Source organism: Typopeltis vanoorti, chromosome 6, assembly GCF_054136105.1.
Source record: "Typopeltis vanoorti isolate ZY-2024b chromosome 6, IOZ_Tvanoo_1.0, whole genome shotgun sequence".
NCBI classification, from domain to species: Eukaryota; Metazoa; Arthropoda; class Arachnida; order Uropygi; family Thelyphonidae; genus Typopeltis; species Typopeltis vanoorti.
This window is the reverse complement of record NC_143554.1, coordinates 134788046-134815020: the sequence shown is the minus strand read 5'-3', so window position 1 is coordinate 134815020 and position 26975 is coordinate 134788046. Positions and strand designations below refer to the sequence as shown.

General features: G+C 35.1%; 1 protein-coding gene across 1 annotated transcript in view; it reads left to right on the top strand.

Moving 5' to 3' along the window:
- The window catches only part of Ctr9 (RNA polymerase-associated protein Ctr9), a 340468-nt gene that overhangs the window by 1698 nt on the left and 311795 nt on the right, over positions 1 to 26975 (top strand). Inside the window, exon 2 of the mRNA XM_090393725.1 lies at positions 1929 to 2027. Within this exon, the coding sequence (XP_090249851.1) occupies positions 1929 to 2027 (99 nt within the window). The remainder of the gene's footprint in view (positions 1 to 1928; positions 2028 to 26975) is intronic.

Below are 26975 nucleotides of genomic sequence, written 5' to 3'. Positions count from 1 at the left end.
AAATATAATTAATTATAAATATGTCAAATTTATCCCGAACACCCTGTATATATATAGAATAGATTTCCCATGCATCTCCATTGAATCATTTACTCATTGTGGGAGACTCACTGGTATCATTGTTCACAGATAACTCTGATGAGGCACTCCCATCTACCCAATATTCACCACCTTTCAGGGGAAAAAAACAACAACTTATATGCTTCTATCATGTAGTCCAGATGTGCTTTATTTTAGCCTTATAAAGGGGAATAATAACTTCTTTATCCATACCTATTAGGCTGTTCAAGAATAATGTAATCTGACAGACTGTTTTGCCATTGTTTACTGACCACTTTTCCTGGGGTGCAAGGAACTTAAATATAAATGACGGTGAACTAATTTGATAAAGTTTCGTGTATTAAAAGTTATGTCAACAGTGAAAAGATCGGAGAATGGTGAAAAAATAATGAGTCCTGCCAACGTGAAATTTTTAAATATTTCGCAGATAAACACATCTTTTAAAAACATTTTAAAAATCGTTGAATTTTGCTTAATGTCTCCCTGGATCTAATGTCCCCACTGAACAAGTATTTTCATATGTGGACAGTGAAAAAACTCAATTAACAATTGAAACATTGAAAGCATGCATTTATACCAAATGCAACTTTGACATGAATTGTATACACTTTTATGAATTTTTAAAACACAAACCTGATTTCTTAAAAAAAAAAGTTCATTCTTGTGAAAAGTATCAAAATTATTTTTTTTAAAAGTAATAATATGATTGTTTAAAATGCTAGCAAAGGTTGGTTGATTGGCAGAGCCTCTGCTACAAATGGCTCATGCAGAAAGTTAAGCAAGTTTGAGTACAGTTAGTAATTGGAAGGGGTCAATCATTCAGTGCTGTCCATCGCTCTCCATCGATGAGTTTTTGGACTCCCTGGAGGTGTCACATAATAATAATATGTTTATATTTTATAATAAATGTTATAAAGCTTTTTAGTTTTAGTGAAACAAGTAAATGCAACCTGCTTTTTTTTATTTTGAAACAATTTCTGATTTGTCCTTTATTTTCACCAAAAAACTATGGTCACCGTAGCTATATAGGAATTTTGTCTGTAACAGCATGTGTTCTCAGTTCTTTGCAAGAGGGGAAAACCCTTTCGACTCCCCTTCAGCTGAAAAAAAAAAAAGGCCATGTCAAGATCCTTTCTTCACGATAAGAACAGAACTCAGTTTTTTTTTTTTTTTTTTATTATTATTTTTTTTTTATCAAAGGTGCATACTTATTGTTTTTTCAATTGCACTCTGGCGGAGTTATTTAAATCACCTTAGAAATGGAATCAGGTCTTTGTAGTTCACTCAGAGATAGCAGTGGTTTTTTCCTTCTATTAGGCAAACTGCAAACAATAATACATTTGAGAGGTAGATCAGTGTGGTGTGGAGTGGCTTCCTTTAATGATTTCTGACATTACATTTTTAATGTAATGTCACTAATTTCTTTGATTGATGAAATAAATAATTAGAATAGAGTATTTTAAATACCATATGTTTGTGGTTAATTGTCAGTGCCTGTTTGTAAACAGACATTTACACAGGCATGTAACGAGAGTTTATTTGAGATCAACAAAGGAAAAAAAAAAGGCATTTTCCAGTTGTAATGATGTTATGTGTACACTATTTTTGCTTATTCTAAGGATGTGAGTGAAGTGTTGATGAAACTATTCCTTTTAATAAATATTTATTAGCTTTTTATGGTTTTTTGGTTAAGAAATAGTATTTTTTAAAAAAAATATGTATGCAGGTCATATAATATGCATGAAAATCTCTTTTTTTAGCCCATTGTGTATGTGTTAATCATTGTATCTCTGTGTGTGTATATGTAGGCTGAGAGATACACTTTATATTCAAATGAAATGTTTTAATGTATATATTGATATTTTCAGGTTATTGAGTTATATCTTAACCAACTTCCAGAGGGTGATGAAGTATTGGGAATTCTTCGTCAGGAGCAGGCTCCACTCCACACATGGATATCTCTTGCTGTGAGTTATCTTTAATTATTTTATATTTATAGGCAAGGTGTTTTCTAAGACTATACAGGGTGTTCGGGATAAATTTGACAGTTTCGTAAGGAAAAAGAAAATCTTCTTTGTATCTATTAAATTTAATGAATTGACAAAAAAACATTACAGGCAGAGTTAATTACAATACTATCAACAAGATTTACTCAAAATAACCACCATTAGCATCGATCACAGCTTCAATTCTGCTTCGGAACCTCGAACAAGCTGATGCTACAGTCTCCCTGGGAAGGGCCGCAAAAACTGTTTTAATTTTATCCATTAACTGGGCTTTTGTATTACTGGAAGTGTGATTGGTGTCTTTTTCAACTGCGCCCCATACAAAATAATCCATGGGGTTAAGGTCTGGGGAGTTTGGAGGCCAAACATTTGGACTGGTGAAGTCGTAGAAATTTTCAGACAACCATTTTTGACTTTTCCCAGAGGTGTGGCAAGGGGCCGAATCCTGCTGCCATACATACAGCCTACCATTGGCTACCCTTGTTATCCAGGGCTTGACTACAGTTAGCAACTCCACGAACAAAGCCCGAATTCCAATGCCAGGGTTCTTCAACACCTGTTCCTGCAGATTTGCGAGGAATTCTGCTGTACGAACGCAATCAGATCGTCTGCTAGGGATCTTTCTTCTTGCTACATCCTCGTAGTCACCATTGCAAGTCTCTAGTTCATGCCTGATTGTTTTTACTGTATTCAGGGAGCATTGGGCAGCAGTCGTAATATCCTTATTTTGATGGCGGGCACGAATCATCATGATACAAGTTATTCTCTTCCATGATTCAGGTGGGTTCCAGCTATCCATCCTTTCTGACATCTTGTATATGAATGAAGAAGGGTCCAAACTTTTAAATGAAGAGAAGTGTGTGTTAATACATGTAACTTACGGAAAAATATAATTAATTATAAATATGTCAAATTTATCCCGAACACCCTGTATGTGATGGCACAGCATACTGGCACCTTTATTAACAGTAACATGCAGATGTGGTACATTTAGAAATGTATTATTATTCAGTTTTTACACATTCACTTGGTATTCATATAAGCTGTATAAGATATTTGCTATATAAAACTTTATAACCATTTGTAGAATTTTAAAATACTTTCATGTTTATATATTAAAATTTCACAGATGTTCTGCCTATCTAAGAAGTAATGCAAAAATTGTCTTGAACTGTAAAATAAACAATGAAAAGAGTTATTTGTTTCTTTTCTCCTTTCATAGTTAAGAAATTAAAAACTAGTGAGAAAATGAGTGAAGAATTAACTATGGAGAGTTTGTCAAATATCCTTGTTCCTGATATTATCTGCATTCATTATCAAGGAATGTAAGACATAAATTACTGGCTAACTTGCTGGATTATTGATTAAAGAAAAAGAAAAAATAGCTTCTGGATAAATTATGTAAATGAATTGGAACTTTTGGAGTTGAAAAAAAAGATGGGCATGAAGATTTCTAAGAAATTGCCAAAGAACGAAGCTGCCTATGTTGGCAAAAGTGGGCACCAATAACTGCTGTTTTTAAGCAAGAACATTTTTGGTCATAAGGAAACAGCAGGACATAAAGCTTCTTACAGAGGCAGAGATAGAGTCCCTTGAAAATCTGTGTTTAAAAGTTATCTTTTCAAAAAATTAATAACAGCAAAAATTTTTAAACCACATATAGTGGCCAAACAAGATCAGTCATTTCATCATTTTGAATTGGAGATTTACCTTCAAGAATCACATGGGATTAATAAGGTCATATTCTTCATTCAACTAATGCTTGTATTAATAATTTGAATCGCATTAATGATGAAATGAGGAAAAATAATTGGCTACTAAATTTTAAACAGATTTTCATTGTAACAGTAACATTTCATTGATGAAGTAATCATGTTGAGTAACATATCCACTTTAATCATTTACATGTGAACTTATATATTGGACAGTGGGATGGGCTTATCCATAAATGTTTTTGAATTTGGTCGAACTCATAAATATTACAAAATAGAATATTTGATTTTGTTCAATTATTTTTAGTTGTTCAGAATGACAGAAAATTATTTAAAATCCCACTTAGTTTACATTACATGTAATAGTGTTATAGTGATGATTCTGTAATAATATAATGTAAAAATCTAGTTTCAAAACTAGATTTATAACAGGACCTACCTTTGAAGGGAATGAAAAAAAACATCATCATCATCAAATTCCTGACATTTGATGATGATGAAAAAAACATTCCCTTTATTAATGGTGTGGGATTGCACTAATCACTGATTATTATTATTACTACTACTACTACCACTACTGCTGCTGTGCCCTCCATGGAGGTTCATCATGGGAGGTTCATTTAACCGACAACATATTTATCATATTGAATCTTAAAATCCTTACCACTCCTTGTATTAACAGCACATTCTGGTATGCGTTGCATTCACTGACAATTCTCCATGTAAAAAACCCACTCCTCACACCCCTCTTTACTACACTTACATCACTTCCAGGGATGACTTCTGGTTTTTCTCCTCTCACCTTCTACTCTTTTTATAATCTCATCTGGATTAATCTGATAAAATCCTCTCACTAACTTAAATGTCTATCATATCACCTCTTTTCCTCCTCTCCATCAAACTGCAGTCCACATTTTTTCAACCTCTCTCCATAGCTAGCAATCGAAAGTCTTGATATTGTCTCAGTCGCTTGCTTCTGGACCCTCTCCAACATCTCAATATCACACTGAAACCCAAGTTACCAGATTTGAGCTCAATAGTCCACATGTGGTCTGACCAGTGCTTTATACCGCGACACAATCACTTCCTTATCCCTATATGTTAGAGTACTTCTTATTATAGCAGCACTATGATGTGTAGCCTTTGCATCCCTAGCAATATGCCCTCTAATCTTCAATCTACTGTCAACCATCACTTCCAAATCTCTAATCTCATCAACTTCCTGCAGGATAACAACAACACGGTCGATATAGTACACAGCCTTATATTTCTGCACTCCAAAATGCAACCCCTTGTACTTATTGATATTAAAACTATAACTCCGCTCCTTTGCCCAAGTAAAAAGTCTATTCAAATCTTCCTAAAGGGAATTAACATCAGCAGTACTATTTATAATTCTTCCCAACTTTGCATAATCAGCAAACAACTGAAGATCCCCAGTCAGTCCACATGATGTATTATATACAAACAAGTTAAATGGCAGTGGCCTAACAACAGAACCCTGGGGAATGCCACTGGTTACTCTTCTTTTTTGAGACACTGCTCCATCTTTCACAACTCCATCCTTCTGAACAATACCTGCTGGTATTGTTCAGGGAGCCAATCTCCAATCAATCTAACCAATATACTATCTATTCTCATCCTCTGCAGCTTGTGCACCAACTTATCATGTGATAATCTATCAAAGGCTTTTGCAAAGTCCAAGAATGTCAGTGTATATATGATTCTTCTTTATCTAACACCCTTGTTACCTTATCATAAAATGTAAGTAAGTTGCAAAAATAGGACCTATCCTTTACAAATCCATGCTGACCATCATAAAGAATGCTATGTCCATCAACCCAATCCTGTATCTATTCCTACCCAATCTCTCTGACATCTTTACTGCTACTACAGTTATACAGACTGATCTATAATTAGAGGCTTCTATCCTAGAACCATGCTTGTGGAGTGGTACTATTTTGATTTCTTTCTACTCCTTACACCAGTATGATATATGCTGATAAAGTACTTGTTCAGTAATGCCACTATATCCTTTTCAATTCTCCTGTTATTCTGTTGCCATGACTATCCATCAGTGTCAACCTGCCATAATTATTCTTTCTCTTGCTTGTCATATAGCAGAAAAATTCCCTTGAATTAATCTTGGCCTGACTAGCCAGTCTCTTCTCATACCGCACCTTTTCTTTCTTTACCATGCTCATCACCTTTCTAGCCTGCACTTTATACTCTTCATGGATCCAATCACCACCAACTGTCTTTTACCTCCTCCATAGCATTTTCTTTTCTAACACAGCTTGCTTGATTTCACTGTTCATCCATTTCACTCCCACTCTATTTACCTGCTTAACCCTTGGTATGCAGTTGTAAATTGCTTATACTGCCTTATGAATTTCCATGCACTGTCAACATCTTTTCTGCACAGCTCATCTACTCAACGTATTAATGCTAATTGTCAGAGCTTCCCATAATCATCCACGTTATACTTATATATATCCATTTTTGGCAGTAATCTTTTCTTGTTTCATCACTTCCCAAGCAAGTACCTCGTGACACTCTCACCAACCGGCGGCAGTATAAACACCTCATTAACAACTACATCTTGTGAAATTATCACCAAATCCAAAACATTAAAGCCTCTAGTTGTTTCAGTCACATGTTACTTAAGAAATTTCTCTCAGAAATTCAACAAACTCACTCTCCTTGTTTCCATACATTATCTCCTTCTTCTATTCTACTGTCCGATCACAGATCTGAGACCCTAGTCTGGCAACCTGCCAAGAAGAGTCAATTCATGCTGAAGGGGAGACAAAAAAATAAAGGATGTATGAATTGGTCACTAACATGCGAAATCACATGCTTTATACATAAAATTTTCCAACCGTTATACAAGCAAAATAGTTACCACTTTACACCTCCAACGTGTAATAAATAATAAACAACTCGTCCTACAAGACAGATTGATTACCCTATTATCAGAATGGATTCTCCTTCTGATATGCGCAGAAGTGTCGAAGGGTCTCGTATCTGTGTGCATACACTATATTCCTGTTATTAAAATCTCCCATCAGGATCGCCTTCTTTTTACATGCCCAACTAATTTGCCTAAACATTTTGCAATCAGTATTTTCTGCATTCCATGGCCTATAACAGCATCCTATCAGATATAATAACCTGTTAGTTTCAACTTCACTACACAGATTCAAAATCTGTGCATGCATTATCAACTTCTATACTTACTGGACACAATTCCTCTGCAATCATTAACAGCATTCCCGCCTCCTATTTTCACATTTCCATCCTTCTGGAAAGTTATATCCTTCTGTTTCTATTCCCGACATCACATCCTCCTGAGACAACCAAGTTTCACTTATTCCAGTTATCTTTGGGCATACTGACTCAATCAGTGCAACAAACTCAGCTCTCTTGTTTTGAATACTCTTTATATTTGTGGGCAAACATAACAATCCTTGTGTTCTTGAGACTGTTTTACCAGTTCCAACATTTTGTATTCTAGCTGCTATATCACACCCCTCTCTCTCTCTCTCTCTCTTCGGTCTGAACCAGGTCCACTCCCATTTTCCCTGATTCTGACTCTGATTTCCATTCCTACACATTCCATCATCTTGTGCTGCAACCACATCTTCAACCTCATATCCATTTTCCTCCTGTCATACAATCCATTTTTTGTGCTATCCTGCTTCACAAGTAGATTCTGATCATTTACTACAGTAACTTCTCAACTCTGCTTTCTCAGAAAACAGTAGCCTTTCTAAATGCCCAACTTTTAACCATTCCAACTTTCCTTCATATTCATTCCACAGATTTACAAATTGAATCCCCTTTTGCCTCACACAACTCAGCCATCTTACTATTCATTATCTCTGCTCTCCTTTTCAGTTCAGTGTTGTCATATCTGAGCAACATGCCTATGACTTTTCTAACAACATTCTTCTTCTTTACCTGCTGCAACAACTTTCTCAAGTCTCTGCCAACTTTCTTTTTTCCTCCAGCTAAGTCATTTGTGCCCATGACTACCACTAATTTTGATGCCTGGTCTTTCTCTTTTTGCAGTGCATCAGTTATTTGCTTCATTGTTCCACCAGGAAAGCATGTTTTGTGCACTTTATTAGTCATCACACTTCTAATGATCGAGTCCCTGTACAATGATATGCAATCATCCTTTGACTCTTTGTTCGTAATACTAACTTCCTCCTGCTCATTCTCATCAGCTAATCTCTTCCTTAGATGTTTAGTATCCTTTTCCAGATGTTTCATTTTGTTTTTCTTTTTCACTAACTCTTACCTAAGCTCTTCTACTGCAGTCCCGACACTTGCTCCCATTTCTAACTGCTGTAATCTATTAAGACACTTTTGACACACTTTAATGCTTTCTTTCTTTTCATTTACCCAAACAGTTTATAAATTTTTCACATTTTTCAGTGCATACATATAGCAATTTTCACAATGCATCCACCATAAAAAAATCCAACACAGAGCTAGATCTTTTTACAAAAGCGTTATGTGCTGCATTATTTTAGAACTGTCACTTTGTGATACCGTGAAATCTGTTGCCAGTATCCTAAATTAAAGTGTTTTTGAAAAACTTTGTCATGTATAGTGCTTTGCTAAAATTGTCTGAGAATTAAAAGCAGGCACAAACTCATTTGATATTGAACTATTAAAAATTGGAAGAATTATTGGATAGTTTAGCATTGAGCTTTCAGACTTTTGAATTTTTGGAATAACTGTAAGTCATTAAATCGTTTTCAAGAAGTGAAGAATGATTAAAACTGATAAAAAAGAAAGATGCATATCTGATGGCCTACAAAAAAAAAAAAAAAAAAAAATCACAACTACCCACTTTTTATTAGAATTATGTTTAATGTGTTATAACTTCAAGGATCGTCAGACTTTGCTTTGAGTATGCAGGAGTATAACAGAGATTTGCATAGAGCTAATCAAAAACTAGAAGTTGTACAACTTTTTCATGAAAAACAACGGGTCTGGGCAGTATCACAAAGATACTATTAAAGCTGCCAAAAATTTATGATTTCAAGTTTTGCTTCACATTTCAGCTACTTAGGCATGATTTTTAGCAAAGATGGTAAATTAAATATGGTAATGGACAACACAATCAACAAAGCTGGTATGGTAGGAAGTCAACTGAATAAATTTATATGGAATAAGAGAGAAATTAACCAAAACACTAAATTTGCTATATACAAGACAGTGTTCAAATTAATTTAACATAAGTTAAATTAGTTTGAACACTGTCTTGTATACAGCAAATTTAGTGTTTTGGTTAATTCATATTGGTATTGATATGATTAATATGAATTAATATGATATTGCCATCAATGGCAATATCATATTAAAAATGAGGATATCAGGAAAGAACTTGACATTGTCAGCATCCAGGAATTCATTAACAGAGCTAATGTCAGGTGGTATGGTCACTTAAAGAGAATGGGCAAGGAAAGATTAGCAAAACAAGTGTTTTCTGCCAGGTTGGCAGTAAAAAGACCCAGAGGAAGACCAAGATGTAGATGGATTGATACAGTAAAAAGTGTCTTAGAAGACAGAAATATAAGACCTGATAATATTGGAGTCTTGACAGGTAACAGACTGATTTGGAGGAAAATTATATATAGGAAGTTAGTAATTGTATAAATTTTTCATGTAGTACTATCATATCCTGTACACCCCTTGAAGGTATATATCAGAAATTTGATGATGATGATGTTTTGCTTTACAGAACAGATTAGTCATTATTTTGGAAATCCAATTGAAAAGACTTTTTCAGCAGAATTGAAGCATTTGATGACCACTCTTAGTATGATACCTCTATACAAGACAGTGTTCAAACTAATTTAACTTATGGATTAATTCAATAAGGGAATGTGAAAGAGGATTTTTACAGATGAATCTGATCGATTCATTTATGAAATTCCAGCCTAACCATTGTTGATGAAAAAAACAATTTCTCTTCTGCTATTTGTTAATATTGTTGTTCCACTGTTAACACATTTTGATCTAGCGAAATAGGTGGATTCTTGGCTGCTTAGGAAAAAATGTCATTCAGCAGTAGACCCAAATAGTAAAGAAAGAAGTCATATTGTGTTGGGAGAGAAAACCTAATAATAAAAAATTATGGTATATCATCATCATCATCAAATTCCTGACAAGTACCCTCAAGGAGTGTACAGGATATGATAGTACTACATGAAAAATGATCATTAATAACTTCCTATCTACAATTTTCCTACAAATCAGTCTGTTACTTGTCAAGACTTCAACATTATCAGATCTTATATTTCTATTGTCTAAGGCACTTTGTACCATATCAATCCACTTATATCTTGGTCTTCCTCTGAGTCGTTTTCCTGCCAACCTAGCAGAGAACACTTGTTTCCTCGCCCATTCTGTTTAAGTGAACCATACCACCTGAGATTAGCTTTGCTAACGCATTCCTGGATGCTGACAATGTCAAGTTCTTTCCTAATATCCTCATTTTAATATGATATTGCCATTGATGCCATCTGTTCAAGCCTCTAATCTTTCTCAGGACTCTCATATCTGCGGTCTCTATTCTTTGGTCAAGTGTTTTACTTCTAACCCGGCTCTCAGATCCATAAGTTAAAACTGGTTTGAACACTGTCTTGTATACAGCTAATTTAGTGTTTTGACTAATTTCTCTCTTATTCCATATGAATTTATTCAATTGACTTCCTACCAAACCAGCTTTGTTGATTCTGTTGTCTATTTCCATATTTCATTTACCGTCTTCACTAAAAATCGTGCCTAAGTAGCTGAAATATTTTACTTGTTCTATAGGTTCTCCATTCACAATGCAGCTGATATTTTCAGTGCTTCCTCCTATTTTCTGAATATAACATTTTGTGTTTATTGCTCAGAAAGATCTCACCAATTTTTGTCTTTTTAGTTTCAGTCACCCATGTTATGTCGATCTGGTACTTATCTAATTCTTCAGCTAGCTCCATTTCTTTGCCATTCAGTCTTCTTATGTTGATACTACCAATCTTTAACTCTGGTGATGTTGAGCTGGGGTGTGCTTTCAGACTTGTTCCAGTAGCTGACTTTTCACTGTTCACCGTGGTTCCCTGACGAAAACAACCGGGGACTTGTTTAACCGGGCGACACCCCAGCCAGCATGAAATTTTGTGATGTTGTACCATCATTTTGTATATCGGTTTAAGCCAATAAGAATACAATTTGGTCGGCTAAATCCCATATTGCCAGCCCATCCTCATTCGATCAGTATCCAGATAGATTCCCAACAGGGTGAACCACGAGAAGGTGAGGATTGGACATTAGGTCAGAAGCCCTGATCGGTTCTTCACATTCCTTTAAAGGTTATGTGGAGGTCTCTTCTCAGTTATACAGCTTTGACCCTTAAGCACCCTATGATACATATATATATATATATATATATATATATATATATATATATGTAGAAAGTTGTTTTTACCTTGGGTATAAATATGTTAAAGATACCAAGCTATTTTGTATGTATATAAATATAAACTTGGTTTTAATCCATTTCCCAAGTAAGCAAACAGACAAGTAATTCAAGTTGGTGCCTGCAAGTAGTGCAAGTCTGGGTGACTCTGCACGTAGTGCAACTTGTGGTAAAGGTGGAATAAGCTCTGATCACAGTTCTTAGTATTTACCCTTAATGCAAAGCACATCTCCTTGAGGAGATGTATGATGCTATGCATTAAAGGCAAGGGGCCACTACCCAGACCGGTTTCGACCTTTATTGAGGTCTCATCAGTGAGAGCCAGGCTTAGAAATACGAGTCACCCAGACTTGCACTACTTGCAGGCTCAAACTTAACTTACTTGTCTGTTTGATTACTTGGGAAATAGATTTAAAAATTAACCAAGTTTATATTTATATACATATAAAATAGCTTGGTATCTTTAACGTATATTATACCCAAGGTAAAAAACTTTCTACATCTATCTCTCATCCTGAGATTTTTATTTAATAAGGTCAAAACACCTTATTGTAATTTTTTTTGGTAAAATATTTATAAGCTCTGTATTACTTAAACCTTGGTATATCTAAGCCTGGCTCCAACTGATGAGACCTGAATAAATGTTGAAACCGGTCTGGGTAGTGGCCCCTTGCTTTAATGCATAGCATCATACATCTGCTCAAGGAGATGTGCTTTGCATTAAGGGTAAATACTAAGAATAGTGATCAGAGCTTATTCCACCTTTACCACGAGTTGCCTAAGACTTGCACTACTTGCAGGCTCAAACTTGATTTACTTGTCTATTTGCTTACTTGGGAAATGGATTAAAACCAAGTTTATATTTATATACATATAAAGTAGCTTGGTGTCTTTAACATATATATATATATATATATATATATATATACACACACACACATATATATAGAGTCATCCCTTGACTTACGTCTGGGTTCCATTCCATCTGGCAGGACGTAAGTCGATACATTAAATCAACAGAGTTATAGGGGTTAGGGACTTAACCATAATAAATATACTACCATTTTAATTTTTAAACCTTATTATAAAACTGTACTGCATGTTCTGCCACTATAAAAGAGGAGAATAATCACCAAATCTTTCTCATCCACATTAATTATTTGGTGTGGCAAATAATTTTCCTCCGTAATAATTTTATCCAATTTTTCCACAAACTCCTCGGCAGCTTTCTCAACACTTGCAGATTTCCATAACATTTTCACATTATGCAGCGCAAAACATTGCTTGAATCTCCTGAACCAACCGGAAGAAGCGTTGAATTTGTAGTCATAATCTAGTTCTGCTTTCTCCTTCAACATGTTGAAGAGAGTTGGTGGTTTTGTCCCCTTGCTAAGGAGTATGTGCTTTTGTTTTGGGTCCTCTGTCCATGATGCAAGTAGCTTTTCCATATCACCGATAGAACCTTGTCGTTGTTTCGTCACTATCGCCGATTTAATGGAAGCAGATCCTTTCACAGCCTCTACGATTTTATTCTTATTTTTCATAATGGTCGTCACTGTAGAATGAAATTATCCGAAGTCATTTGCAATCATATTGCCGGGCTTACCAGCTTCATGTTGCTTTATAACTTGCAACTTCATTTCAAGATCAACTGATCGCTTCTTTTTCTGTGATTCTTCACTTGGTTTTCTGATTATGCATGTAGGGGACATTTTGCACAAAACATCGCAAAATATTTAATGATAAATACATGAATAACCCATTTTTCAAACACAAAAATCAACAGAGGAACTGTTGAAAATATGTGCCGACTTCCGAGAAAGGTTGCCGCTGAAAGCGCTGTTGCCACTGTACATGTTTACCTTATGCTCACTTGCATTTTTTCTTCGAAAGTATAGCCGAAAATATTATTTATTCCCTTATGGGATCATGGATGTATCTTCGAGAGGACGTAATTAATGTCACCTGGAAACCTCACTGTAGTTAAAATACTTTAAAAGAATCGTTGAGTAGCACCCATACTTTAAAATCAGTCTTTAAAATTCACTCGCATATATTATTAAGAGGAATCTCAGGAGCCATCGAGTGAGGATTTTTTTGAGTAAGGTATTAACTGTACCAGCTTTCATACTTGTTCTTGAATTCATCATTTTTAATCCCTTCTTTGCACTCTCTTCACTGTATCAGAATCACCAGAACACAAGACCTGTGCACAATAGTTTGAGTGAGGTTTTATCACAGTCTTGGAAAGAGGCAAAATTACTTCCTTATGTCAAGGTTTGTTTCGGCATTGCAGTTATCCTCTGAGTTGTATTTGCAATCTTTGCTATATGATCCTTGAACTTCAACTTCCTATTTACTAAAACTCAGGATCCATAGTCTGATCAGTTTCTTCTAACATAATCTCACCAATACAATAGGACAGTGGTGGCGAACCTTTTTATGTCTGCGTGCCAAAAGTTTACAAATCGAGTTGCTGACGTGCCGGGCACGTCAGTAACTAATTCATTAATTAACATTAATGCCAATTGCTTTATATCAGGTTCATATTTTGTCACTTTTAGTAATACACACGCGGAACAAGATTCGTCAGTCATTCTATTTCTTAAACCGTCTTTTATAAAATTCATTTCAAAAAATAATAACTCACAAGCATATGTAGAGGAGAAAATTGATAATATAGCCATCGCTAGTTTTTTTAAACAACAAAAGGTTCCAAGAATGGCATTCCAAGTTCTCAATATTTCCTCTTCTGCATTCTTTTTAATTTCCCCCAATAATCGATCATTTTCCATTCATTTCCAAGTCATTTCTCAAATAGACAAACTTTTGTCTATTTGAGAAATGTTTGTCTCAAATAGACTTGTTTTATTTGAGATTAGTTGCATTTCTATATCTTCCAAATTCAGCCACTCGAAAATCTCCAAATTGAGTTTATCTCTTGATGTTGTGTCCGGATGCAAAATAAATTTTGATGTCTCTGGAAATTGCCTGAACTGTGTAAATCTTGAAGAAAATTCGTTGATTATCGATTGAATAACTGTAGAAAACTCTTTTGTCAATTTAACTTGATCTGTTTTTTCCTGGGATTCTAGATCTGCAAAGACTTTTTTTGTATTTGGAAAATATCGGAAGGTATTGGAAATGATGTCATGATTAAAATTTGGGAATTTAGCTTCGAATGCTTTGATTAAATCAAACATGACAATAATTGTCTTGTTAACACCTTGCAGTTTAACATTTAATTCATTTAAATGTAAACACAAATCAGTAAAAAACATTAATTTCGAAAGCCATTCGACATTCATTAATCGATTGTATTTTTCAATAATTTTCTCATTATGTAAAAAAAGTCTGGCTTCATCTAAACACTCAACAAATCTTTGAAGAACTTTCCCACGACTTAACCATCGGACGTTGTTGTACATAAGTAAACCATTGTACACCGAGTTTACCTCACTTAATAATTCTATAAATTTTCGTTTATTTAAAGTTCATGCCAATATAAAATTGACCAATTTTGTTACAGTGCTCATAATATCTTCCAGTAGCTTGAAACAGCCTTTGCGCATAAAACCTGCTGATGTATAATACAAAGAAAACTCAGAACTGAATGTCCAATATATTTGGTAAATAAATTGACGAACCCATTTTCCTCTCCAGTCATACTGTGAGCACCATCAGCAGTTACTGATACAATTTTGGAGGGATCTATATCTCTTTCAGCAAGTGCATTTACAACTGCTTTGCAAATATCTATTCCTTTTGTTGTTGTTTCTAATGATGTTAAACTTATCAATTCTTCTTTGATGTTATTCCCAACACAATAATGAATAAAAATTGCTAAACGAGCTGATCCAGTTATGTCAGTACTCTCATCAAGACAAAGAGAAATTAAACGAGAAGATTTTATATCTGTTTTTTGCTGATGAGTTATATTTTTAGCCATTTCTATGATTCTATCTTTCACCGTGTTTCTATACAAAGGCATATCTTTTATTCTTTGAATAATTTTTTCCTTGTTTTCAAAATCTTCAAAGAGAACTATTGCACATTTTAACCATGCTTCTTTTATATATTCCCCATCACTAAAAGGTTTCCCATGTTTGGCAATTACATTTGAGGCAAAAAAGCTAGCAGCAGTTATATTTGAACGACTGCCGATAAATTTCATTAGGGTTGTTGACTGGATATTCCTATTTTTAATTGCCCAAGCAATAAATTCTTTCTGTTCGTCTTTGCTTTTCTCAAGGAGCGATTTATGGTTTGTCTCATAATGTCGTTTTACTGACGACGTTCTGCACACAACTGTCCTGGAACATAAAACGCATATTGCTTTATTGTCTTTATTAATCATGCCATACTCTTCAGTCCACCAGCTTTGGAACTCTCTGCTGCTTGACTGTGATAATTTTTGTTTTTTATTTTCGCCAGCCATGTTCGGTAGAACTGCAACAAAATAATTCACAACTTAAATCAAATGCATTTTTTATAGTTTCAAAAAAAAAGCAACATTTTATTATATGACTAAATTAAATTATCTTTATAATTCCCATTTACAGTAGCAAAAACAAAATAGTGCACATACGCAACAATAATGCACTTGCTGCTGCTTATTTCTGCCTATTGGCAGATGCGCGGTGCGAAATGCATAATGAACGCACGTGCGATTAGAAAAGGGAAAAGTCAGGGAATCCTAAGGATCAGTCGTTCTCAATTCTTTTTCTGTAGACTGTATTTTTATTTATTCTTACTGTATTAGAGGGCTCAGTCCCAACAAACCTACTCATAAATACCGTTCCCATTTTTTTAAAGTTCATACATTAAACTAACATAAGTATTAATATTATATAAATTAAGTGGATATTAAATCCAACATTATTTCAAAGCTGACTACAGTAACTATAGAATTTTTGTGAGAAATTTGACCACGAGAATATACTCGCCGCCATACTACCAGTTGCTCTAGTGGCTAAGGCAACTCGAAGTATAGTGGCGAGTGTATTCCCGTAAGATGTCTGATTTCGCAAGAAACGTCTACAGTTTCTGTAGTCGGCTTTGAAATAATATTGAATTTAATATCCACTTAATTTATATAATTTTGTATTGCAGATGTGAAGCCTTTTGGCTCTTTATTTCAGTAAATAAGTATTAATAATTAATTATGGCATAATCATAAAGAGTATTAATACACTTAATGTATACGGTGTAGCGTGTCGACAAATATAAAAATACGCATTTAAATTAGTTATCAATCACAGAACTAATGCTACAATATTGTAGTTTCCTCAGGCCAACATCATTAAATTAACTTCTGGTAAGCTTCGTTAACATATCCCATTCTGATCACCAAAAATTTATAATATTATTCAGTATTAAAATTGATTATTATATTATTAAATTGATTTTAATGATGTTGGTTTGAAAAAAAAAAAAAAACAGTAGTGAGAAAAATATTTATGCATTGTAACTCACCATAGAAGTCAGTAGAGCAGGGGAAGCAGCAGAAGGATGTCGACTTGCCGGCGAACGCTTACTGTCGAATATAACTTGCCCTCAGGTATAACTGGCACCCCTGATTTCACTTTACGAAAAAAGATATTAAAAGGTTTTGCATATATACCTCCCACACAAAAAACAACATGCCCTCCCCAACAGCCATTATATACTGTAGATGCAAGAAAAAAAAAAATTTTATTGTATCCATGAATAAGATACAGAGGCTTTTGCAGTCTATGTAATATACTTCTCAACAAATAGTGCAATTAGAGACAGCTGGAATAAAAATGGCGCCTAACTAATGAATCACATGTACCCTTCTCACAGAAACTAAGCTGTATAGGCAAGCAAAACCATATGTTGCACTGGAAACACAGTATCTAACTAAAACTATTGTCCAATTTTTCAATTACATGAAATAAATGTTTGTTTGATTGCATTTGAAATTCTCAATGTCATTATGACAGATCACAAAGGCTTACTTGAAATAAAATTCTACCACGAATTGAAACATGCCATATAATGCTTGTGTGAGTTCCCCTTCCAGCTCAAATGCAAACAAGCCAATAAAAACCAATCACGGGTTGAAACTTCGTGTGAGTTGAGCCCGCCGGTAATGAGAAGTTCTGTCAGAACGATAAACGACACCTCGTCGTGAATGTCTTAAAACTAAGAAATATATAGTGAATGTTGTTATGACAGTTGCAGATGTTATGGGATTGGTTGAAGAAAATTAGCATTTCAACTCAAAAATTGTCGGTTGCATTTGTCTTTGGGTCGCATGAGCTTTTGTTAATACCGCACCAATCAAATTCATGTCTTCATTCTGTCTCTCCTGTAAAATAAAATTTAACTTGTATGTATTGTAACAATTAAAAAAAAAGGCTGAATAATTTATAAGCGTATAAAAGGATATCACATGTAAATCTTTGACGTGCCAGCAATATTCTCAGGCGTGCCACCTCTGGCACACGTGCCATAGGTTGCCATTTCCAAGGATGCCCTTGTGCCTTTTTCCCACTCTTCATAAAATGAAAAATTCCATCTATTGAAATCCTGTATGCCCTTTCAGAAGTTTGTAAGTCTCAATCATATCACCTCTTTTTCTTCTGTTTGCTATTGTCTTCAGTCTACAAATTCTCAATCTGTTTTCATAATTAGTATTCCAAAAATCCTGATATCATTTTTAATCCCTTCTTTGCACTCTCTCCACTGTATCAGAATCACCAGAACACAAGACCTGTGCACAATAGTTCGAGTGAGGTCTTATCACAGTCTTGGAAAGAGGCAAAATTACTTCCTTATCTTTACGTGTCAAGGTTTGTTTTGGCATTGCAGTTATCCTCTGAGTTGTATTTGCTATATGATCCTTGAACTTCAACTTCCTATTTACTAAAACTCAGGATTCCTGGTCTGATCAGTTTCTTCTAACATAATCTCACCAATACAATAGGACATTGGATATCTAATTACCATTAAGTGCATGATTTTATATTTACTAACATTGAACTGATAATCATTCTCACATGCCCACGATTCCAGCATATGCAAATCATTCTGCAAGTACTGCATATCAGCTGCATTTTTGATTACCCCCACCTATCTTTGCTTCATCAGCAAATCACCAAGGATCAGTCCTTGGTCCATTATTGTTCAATCTATACATTAATGACATTGAGAAAAATTTGACAGGTGACATACAACTGATCCTTGCAGCACACCACTGGTTACTTTAAACCTTGCAGATTCACATCTCCCATATACCATTCCATATTTTCGACATCTGTCAGTTATCCAGCATTATCCATGACAATATTTTATATTCCAATCCCAAATTCTTCAATTTATGCAAATTCTTTTAAAAGCTTTAGCAAAATCCAAAAGTATCATGGTGTATCCATTCCCCTTGTCTAATTCAAGTAACATTAATATGGAATGTGAACAAGTTGCTCAAACATGTCCTTCCCTTATTACCCCTGCCATTCATTGCAAAGTAGAGATTCTTTGTCAACCTATTTCTGAATATGAGTCTTAACCAACTTTTCCAAAATATTCACCACCACTCCTGAGATACACCAGAATCTCAATGAAATGCAACCTCCTTACTGTTCTCAAGCCCCACTTGAAACTAGCTACCTTTATCTGCCCTTAAGACCAAATCCTTCCTCTCTCAGTTCTTGGAATATATAGAGTTCCCTGTTCCTGCAAGTTATTTACTATGTATTTTTTGTCGTATTCCATGCAGATGTTGGCTGATTTTGGTCTGTCCATAGCAGTCAATCAGTAAAAGATCGCCATGCTCTATCATGATAAATTTAGAAGAGAAAGATTTTGGAATCTGCAGCTGCTCTCTCTCTCTACTCACTCACTCACTCACTCACAGAAATCAGCCTGATTTGAATAAATATTGTTGAATTAAAGAACTACAGGAAAGACAGTCTACAGGAAGACCAGAGAGATGGTGGGAGGATGAGATTAAAGAGATGGCTGAAAAACTCAGTGGCATAGAAAGGGTCAGATAGGACTGTGAGGCCTTCACCCAGTAGTGGACAGAAAATGGCTGAAGAATAAGAATTCCTCACTCTCCTCTCTCTCCACTCTATATTGGTTAAAAAACATGTTAAAACTGTACAATACCTCTTCATGCTTCAGTTTCAAATTCACACAACAAATTTTTCACTCTTCAGTCATTCCTTGCTGTTACATAGAACAAATTTTTTATCTTCACTCATTCCTTGTTGCTCTGAAACAGCCTCTCATGCATTTTCTTGGACATAGTCTACAGGTTTTTAAATCCAATGCATAACACGTTTCTTCTTTCTGCTGTTACATAGAACAAATTTTTTATCTTCACTCATTCCTTGTTGCTCTGAAACAGCTTCTCACATTTTCTTGGACATAGTCTACAGGTTTTTAAATCCAATGCATAACACGTTTCTTCTGTCTCCTTAATATTTTGCTATGATTTGGACAACTTCTCTTTGTGGGATTACAATAACAAGAAAAAAAAATGTATTTAACCGAATCTTAACTTACAGATTTCAGATTAGATTAGAAATAAAACTGCTTAAATGATTGTAGATTCTGATGGGAAGTTCTGAGGCCAATCAAGTATAGATACTTGATATTAATGCAGAATCATTAAAAATACCAGAAAGAAACATAATTATTAATATATGTGTGTTAGGATAACTAATATAAAGATGGTATGATAATTTATACAGAATATATTATATGTATTCATACATTTATCATGCATGAATATATATTATTATATATTGTAAGAATGAAAATGTTAGGTAACTGCATTAATGATGGGAATGATTATTATTATGGAAATCATTATGAAGAGGGAACATTTCTGTATTCATCTGGTTTAGACCTATAAAGCATGTGTAACAATGTCTGCATAAGTAAAGAAGTAAAGATAAGAATAGAAATCTGCAAGTTGTCGAACTGTGTCATGCAGACCACCGTCAGGTGTATGCAAAAGAGCATACAGGTAATTTATTATGTCTGTACATGAATGCTAGGAGTATCAGAAACAGACTACTCCTTTGTTTCTGATACTCCTAGCATTACCTTGGTTAATATATTGAAACAATATGTTGTAGGCTTTAGTGAGGCTAGACTATCAGAAGCAGACATACTAACTGGTATCAAGTGCAAAGAGTACAATATTTTTAGGAAGGATAGACAGGATAGGAGAGGACAGGGCATGCTGCTAATGATATCAAATGTCTTGAATACAGTTAGAGTTGAGACCTATGACTGCAATACTAGTAACAATTTTTCATGTGGCAGTGAGTTGGAAGCCATCTGGTGTGAGGTGGAGTCTAACAAGATTAAATACACAGTGGGGTGTTGTTGTTACAGACCTAGTGGATTGATTGCTAGTGACGAAGAAATGCATCACCAAATAGATACGATGGATGCAAAAATAGTAATCGTAATTGGGGACTTTAATTATCCAACCTTTGATTGGGTAGCTGTGAAATTGCATGAGAAGAATGAAACTAAATTTATTGAACTGTTGCAAGACAACTTCCTCAAGCAGCATGTGACAGAAGGAACTTAGGGTTAAAGAGTGTTAGATCTACTTAAAGCATCAGAGGAGAGGAGAGGGTTCAGTTAAAGATGTAACTATTCTGCTACTGGTTGGTGACAGTGATCATGCAGTACTCACTTGGGAAGTGGCCAAGTTTATGAATGTCCCATTCAGAAAAGGTTACATGCTGAACTACAAATCAGGAAATTATGACCACCTGAGGGTATGCCATGGTATCAGTTATTGCAGCGATTTTCAACCAGTGTACCGTGAGATTTGTGAAAACAAATTCATTGAAAGAAATAATGTCGTAATTTGTGCATTTATTCCCTTGAAGTTCCCAAAAAGGATAAGTAATTACTATTATTATTATTTTCTGTATGTAAATCGATCAAAATTATGCTTATTTTTTGCCAGATCATCAAAAAAATTAAAAGAATATATTTTTAGTGTGCCGCAGAATTTTAATAATTAGTCTAGGTGTGCCATATTATGACAAAGGTTGAAAATCACTGAGTTATTGGATGGGAAGGATATCGACAGTGTGTGGGAAGTATTAAAAAATACTTAAATGATGCAATATCAGAATGTGTTTCTAGAGTTCGAAGAAAGCAAGATATTCATAAGAAAAAGATGATGTGGAAGGAATATTGTGTGTATTAGGATGGTGTCAGTTATGATAATTATGAGCAGCAGGCCACAAGAGTCACAAGTGTTGTACGGAAAGCTAAGTCCGAGTATGAAAGGAAACTGGCTATGCAAGTTAAAGACAACCCAAAAGAATTCTATCGTCATGCTGCTAGTAAAAGAAAGATTGATTTTGAAAGAATAACTACTGAATGCAGATGGTATATAATCAGAAGTGATTGTTCAACTGAGCAGCCATTTTGCTAAAAGCTGTCAACCTGGTATATGCAACATTGAACTCTCTGCTTTCTCTTCACCATATGAAGAAACTTGTGGATGAGGAGCTGATCACTCCTTCAATATGAATACTGAAGAGGTAATCAGCTGAACTGGTTGTTCCTTTGACCAGGCTATATAATTCAAATCTCAGAACCGGGACGATTTCACAGGAGTGGAAAGAATGTATGGTAATCCCATTGCACAAGCATGGTGCAAAGACCGATATCTAATTATCGACCAATCAGTATCTCAAGAGTGGCGGTGAAGATTTTGGAAAGATTGGTTAGGATTTGCATTCAAAAATGAGTCGACAGAGAATCTCTACTTTGCAAAGAACAGCATGGGTTTATTAAGGGAAGGTCATGTTTTAGCAACTTGCTGACATTCTATAATAATGTTACCACTGAGTTATACAAGGGAGAATGGATACACCATGACATTTTTGGATTTTGCTAAGGCTTTTGGCAGATTACAGCATGAAATACTGTTGTATGCATTGCAGTATATGGGGATTCGATTATAACCTATTGGCATGGATAAGAGGATGGCTGGCTGACTGACTGACTGTTAAAAAGTGGTATATGGGAGAAAAAGAGGGGGATATGAACCTGCAAGATTCAGGGTAACCAGTGGTGTGCCTCGAGGATTAGTCCATGGTCCATTGTTATTCAATCTGTACATTAATGACATTGGGAATGATTTGACATGGGACATTTACCCTCAAGGGGTGTACAGGATATGATAGTACTACATCAAAAATTTACATCATTACTAACTTCCTATCTACAATTTTCTGCCAAATCAATCTGTTACCTGTCAAAGCTACAACATTGTCAAATCTTATATTTATATATCTATCTTCTAAGGCACTTTTTATCGTATCAATCCACCTATATCTTGGTCTTCCTCTGGGTCTTTTTCTTGCCAACTTGACAGAGAACACTTGTTTGGCTAATCTTTCCTCGCCCATTCTGTTTAAGTGACCACACCAACTGAGATTAGCTCTGCTAACGCATTCCTGGATGCTGACGATGTGAAGTTCTTTCCTAATATCCTCGTTATTAATATGATATTACCATTGATGCCATCTGTCATGCCCCTAATCTTTCTCCCGACTCTTATATCTGCAGCCTCTAGTCTTTGGTCGAGTGTTTTACTGCTGACTCAGCTCTCAGATCCATAAGTTAAAACTGGTTTGAAGACTGTCTTGTATACAGCTAATTTAGTGTTCCAACTAATTTCTCTCTTATTCCATATGAATTTATTCAATTTTTCTACCATACCAGCTTTGTTGAGTTGATTCTGTTGTTTTTTTCCATGTTTAATTTACCATCTTCACTAAAAATCGTGCCTAAGTAGCTGAAATGTTTTACTTGTTCCACAGGTTCCCCATTCAAAACACAGTTGACATTTTCAACGATTCTACCTATTTTCATTGTCTTTGTCTTTTTAATGCTGACCTATCTATCACAACAGTTATTCAATTCAGTCAGGGAATCTTGCAAACTTGTAGCAGATTTATTTAGAAGTATAACATCGTCCGCATAAAGCAAAGAACTGACATTAACATCTCCAATTCTGATATCATGTTTATTACCACTTTCCTTCATAATGTAATCCATATAGATAATGAATAACAGAGGGAATAATGTACATCCTTGTCTCACACCAGATTTAACATTAAACCATCTTCCTGTACTTCCTTCAGTTCTAACTGATGACTTATAACTCAAATAAAGACTAAGTATTGCTTGATATAATGCGCCATTGACACTATATAACTGTAGCGTATTGAATAGCTTCTCTCTTGGCACCTTGTCATATGCCTTTTCCAGATTGACAAAGCTTAAATACAGATCTTTGTTATATTCCAATGACTTTTCAACTATTTGTCGTAAAGTGAATATCTGATCCTGACAGCCTCTGTTTGGCCTGAATCCAGCTTGTTCCTCACCAAACTTTTCTTCCACAATTCTTTTCAACCGTTTCTCAAGTATACTGGCATAAATCTTGCCAGGAACACTCAGTAGGGAAATACCTCTGTAATTCTCACATTCAGTTTTATTTTCCTTTTTATATATAGGTACTATTACAGTTCTACTCCAATCATCGGGAATTCGTCCTTCTGTCCAGGCACTCTGAACTATGCAGTGTAGCCACTGTAAGACTTTTATACCACCATACTTCAGCATTTCTCGTCGAATATCAACTACTCCTGATGCTTTTCCACATTTCAAGCCTTTGATGGCTTTTTCTACTTCAAACATGGATAGCATTGTATGGATAGCATGTTCAAGCATTGTATTCCTGATGGTTGCCTGGTTAGTCTTTTTTATCAATGTGCTGTCATCACTGCTGGTTTCATTTCGCAATTTTTTGAAGTAATTACTCCATACTTCAAGGATATCTTTTTTTTGCCAGTTTTCATTGTCATCTCTAACTCCTTTTACAGCATTCTTTCCTTCATTTCTAAGCTTCTTCAACAACCTCCAGAATATTTTGCCATCTTCTTGATATTTATTTTCTATGTTCTTTCCAAAGTCTTCCCATGACTTTTGTTTAGCTAGTTTTACACAGTATTTAGCTTTCTTACATTTCTCTCTGTATTCTCTAAGAGCACAAGCTGACTTATTGACCAGGAACTTTTGATATGCTGTCTTCTTTTCCTTCACTGCCTCTTTAACTTCATGTGTCCACCATGGAGTTCTGATTTTTCTATCCTTGCAAACAACCTCACCACTTGCCTCTCTGGCTGAATCAATCAGGGTTTTCTTCAAGGCTTGCCACTGAATCTCCAAGGTTGGATTCCTGTTCTCAAACTCTTTCATTTTTTCTTCAATAATCTTTGTGTATTTTAGTCTACAGTTCACATCTGAGAGCTGCTCAACTTTTATTTGCTTTATAAAACTTTCTTACATGTTATTCTTTTCAATATGAAATTCAATTTTATCCTGCTCAAGACTAAATAGTGAACACTTCAAATTTCAAATCCTCTGTACACCCTGGTGTCCTGCACCTGGTAGAAAACATCACTATCAACAATAACATAGTCAATGAGACTTTTCTTATTCCTTGCCTCTTCTCTCCATGTGAATTTGTGCATATTTTTATGTTGGAACATGGTGTTAGTAATAACCAGTCCATTTCCTGAGCAGAAATCCAACAAATATTTGTCATTATTATTAGCTTTGCTCTTTTCTCCAAATTTTCCCAAAATATTTTTGTATGTCTGACAATCATTTCCTACCCTGTTATTTAGATCCCCAACAAGGACCAACTTTTCATTTTTCATCGTGTCAGTTGCTTTTTCTAAAGCCTCAAAAAATTCCTCCTCTTCTGCCTTAGGAGAACCTTCTGTGGCACCATAGGCACAAATAAGTATCATTGTCCAGTTTCCCATTCTGATATTTAGCCACATCACTCTACTTGAAATTGCCTGCCATACAAGAAGATTAGCCTCGTATTTAGTGTTGAATACTATGGCTACTTCTTGATTGTCATTGCCTGAATATAACATTTTGTATTTATTGCTCAGAAAGAGCTCACCAGTATTCGTCTTTTTTGTTCCAGTCATCCCTATTATGTCGATCTGGTACTTATCTAATTCCTCAGCTAGCTCTATTTCTTTGCCATTCATGCTTCTTATGTTGATAGTGCCGATCTTCAATTCTTGTGATATTGAGTCGGGGTGTGTTTTAGGATTTGTTCCAGTAGCTGACTTTTCACTGTTCGACCTGGTTCCTTGGCGAAAACAATGGGGGCCTTGTTTAACCAGGTGACACCCCAGCTGTCATGAAATTCTATCATGTTGTACCATCATTTAATATTGGGTTTAAGCCAATAAGAATACAATTTTGTCGGCTAAATCCCAAATTGCCAGCTCATCCCTCATCCTCGTTCGTTCAGTATCCAGGTAGATACCTAACAGAGTGCACCACGAGAAGGTGAGGATTGGACATTAAGTTAGAAGCCCTGATCATTTCTCCACATTCCTTTAAAGGTTATCTGTAGGTCTCCTCTCAGTTATACAGCTTTAACCCTTAAGCACCGCTTAATGCAAAGATAGGTAGAGTAATCAGGAGTACTGTTTATATGCAGTGCTTGCAGAATTATTTGAATAGTCTGGCATTGTGGGCATGTTAAAAGGACTGTCATTTCATTGTTAATAAATGTGAAGTCATGCACTTTGTGATTAGACATCCAGTGTCATATTATATTGGTGGCATTATGCTTGAAGAAACTGATGAGGCTAGGCATCTTGAAGTTTTATTAGACAATTAGTTGAACTTCAAGGGTCATATAGCAAAAATGTAAATACAACTTAGAGAATAATGGAAATTTTGAAACAAACCTTCATATATAAAGAGAAGGAAGTCATTTTGCCTCTTTGCAAGACCTTGATAATACTGTGGGCATGTTAAAATGACTGTCATTTCATTGTTAATAAATGTGAAGCCATGCACTTTGTGATTAGGCATCCAGTGTCATGTTATATTGGTGGCATTATGCTTGAAGAAACTGGTAAGGCTAGGGATCTTGAAGTTTTATTAGACAGTTAGTTGAACTTCAAGGGTCATATAGCAAAAATTATAAATAAAACTTAGAGAATAATGGACATTTTGAAACAAACCTTCATATGTAAAGAGAAGGAAGTCATTTTGCCTCTTTGCAAGACCTTGATAATACCTCACTTGGACTATTGCACACAGGTCTGTTCTCCTGGTTTCCATGGTGATTTTGATATAGAGTGTCAAAAAATGATATCAGGATTGTGGAATACAGATTATGAAGAGAGAGATATTGAGAATTTTTAGGCTGCAGACACTAGCAAACAGGAGAAAGAGGGTGATATGATTGAGACTTACAAATGTCTGACAGGATTATATAGAATTTTTCATTTTATGGAGGGTGAGGAAAGGATGCAAGGGCACCCATGGAAGTTGAGAGTAAATGTTGTCAAGAAGGGGATTAGAGCTAGATGAGCTATATTTTTTCTCTCATAGAGTAGTGTACGATTGGAATGGATTGCTGCTGGTTGTTGTGTGCAAGTAACGTGAATGAATTCAAAAAAGGTGTGACAGCTGGTGCGAATAGTATGGCTCCCTTGATGAGTTCCTGATTCCCTGGAAGTCTCTCTTAATAATAATAATATTATTATTATTCATACATGGCAAAGAAGATCACAATTGGAACAGATTGATGCAATACAATTTCATTACAAATATTGAAATGCTTTAAAAATTAGGATAATAGATCATTTT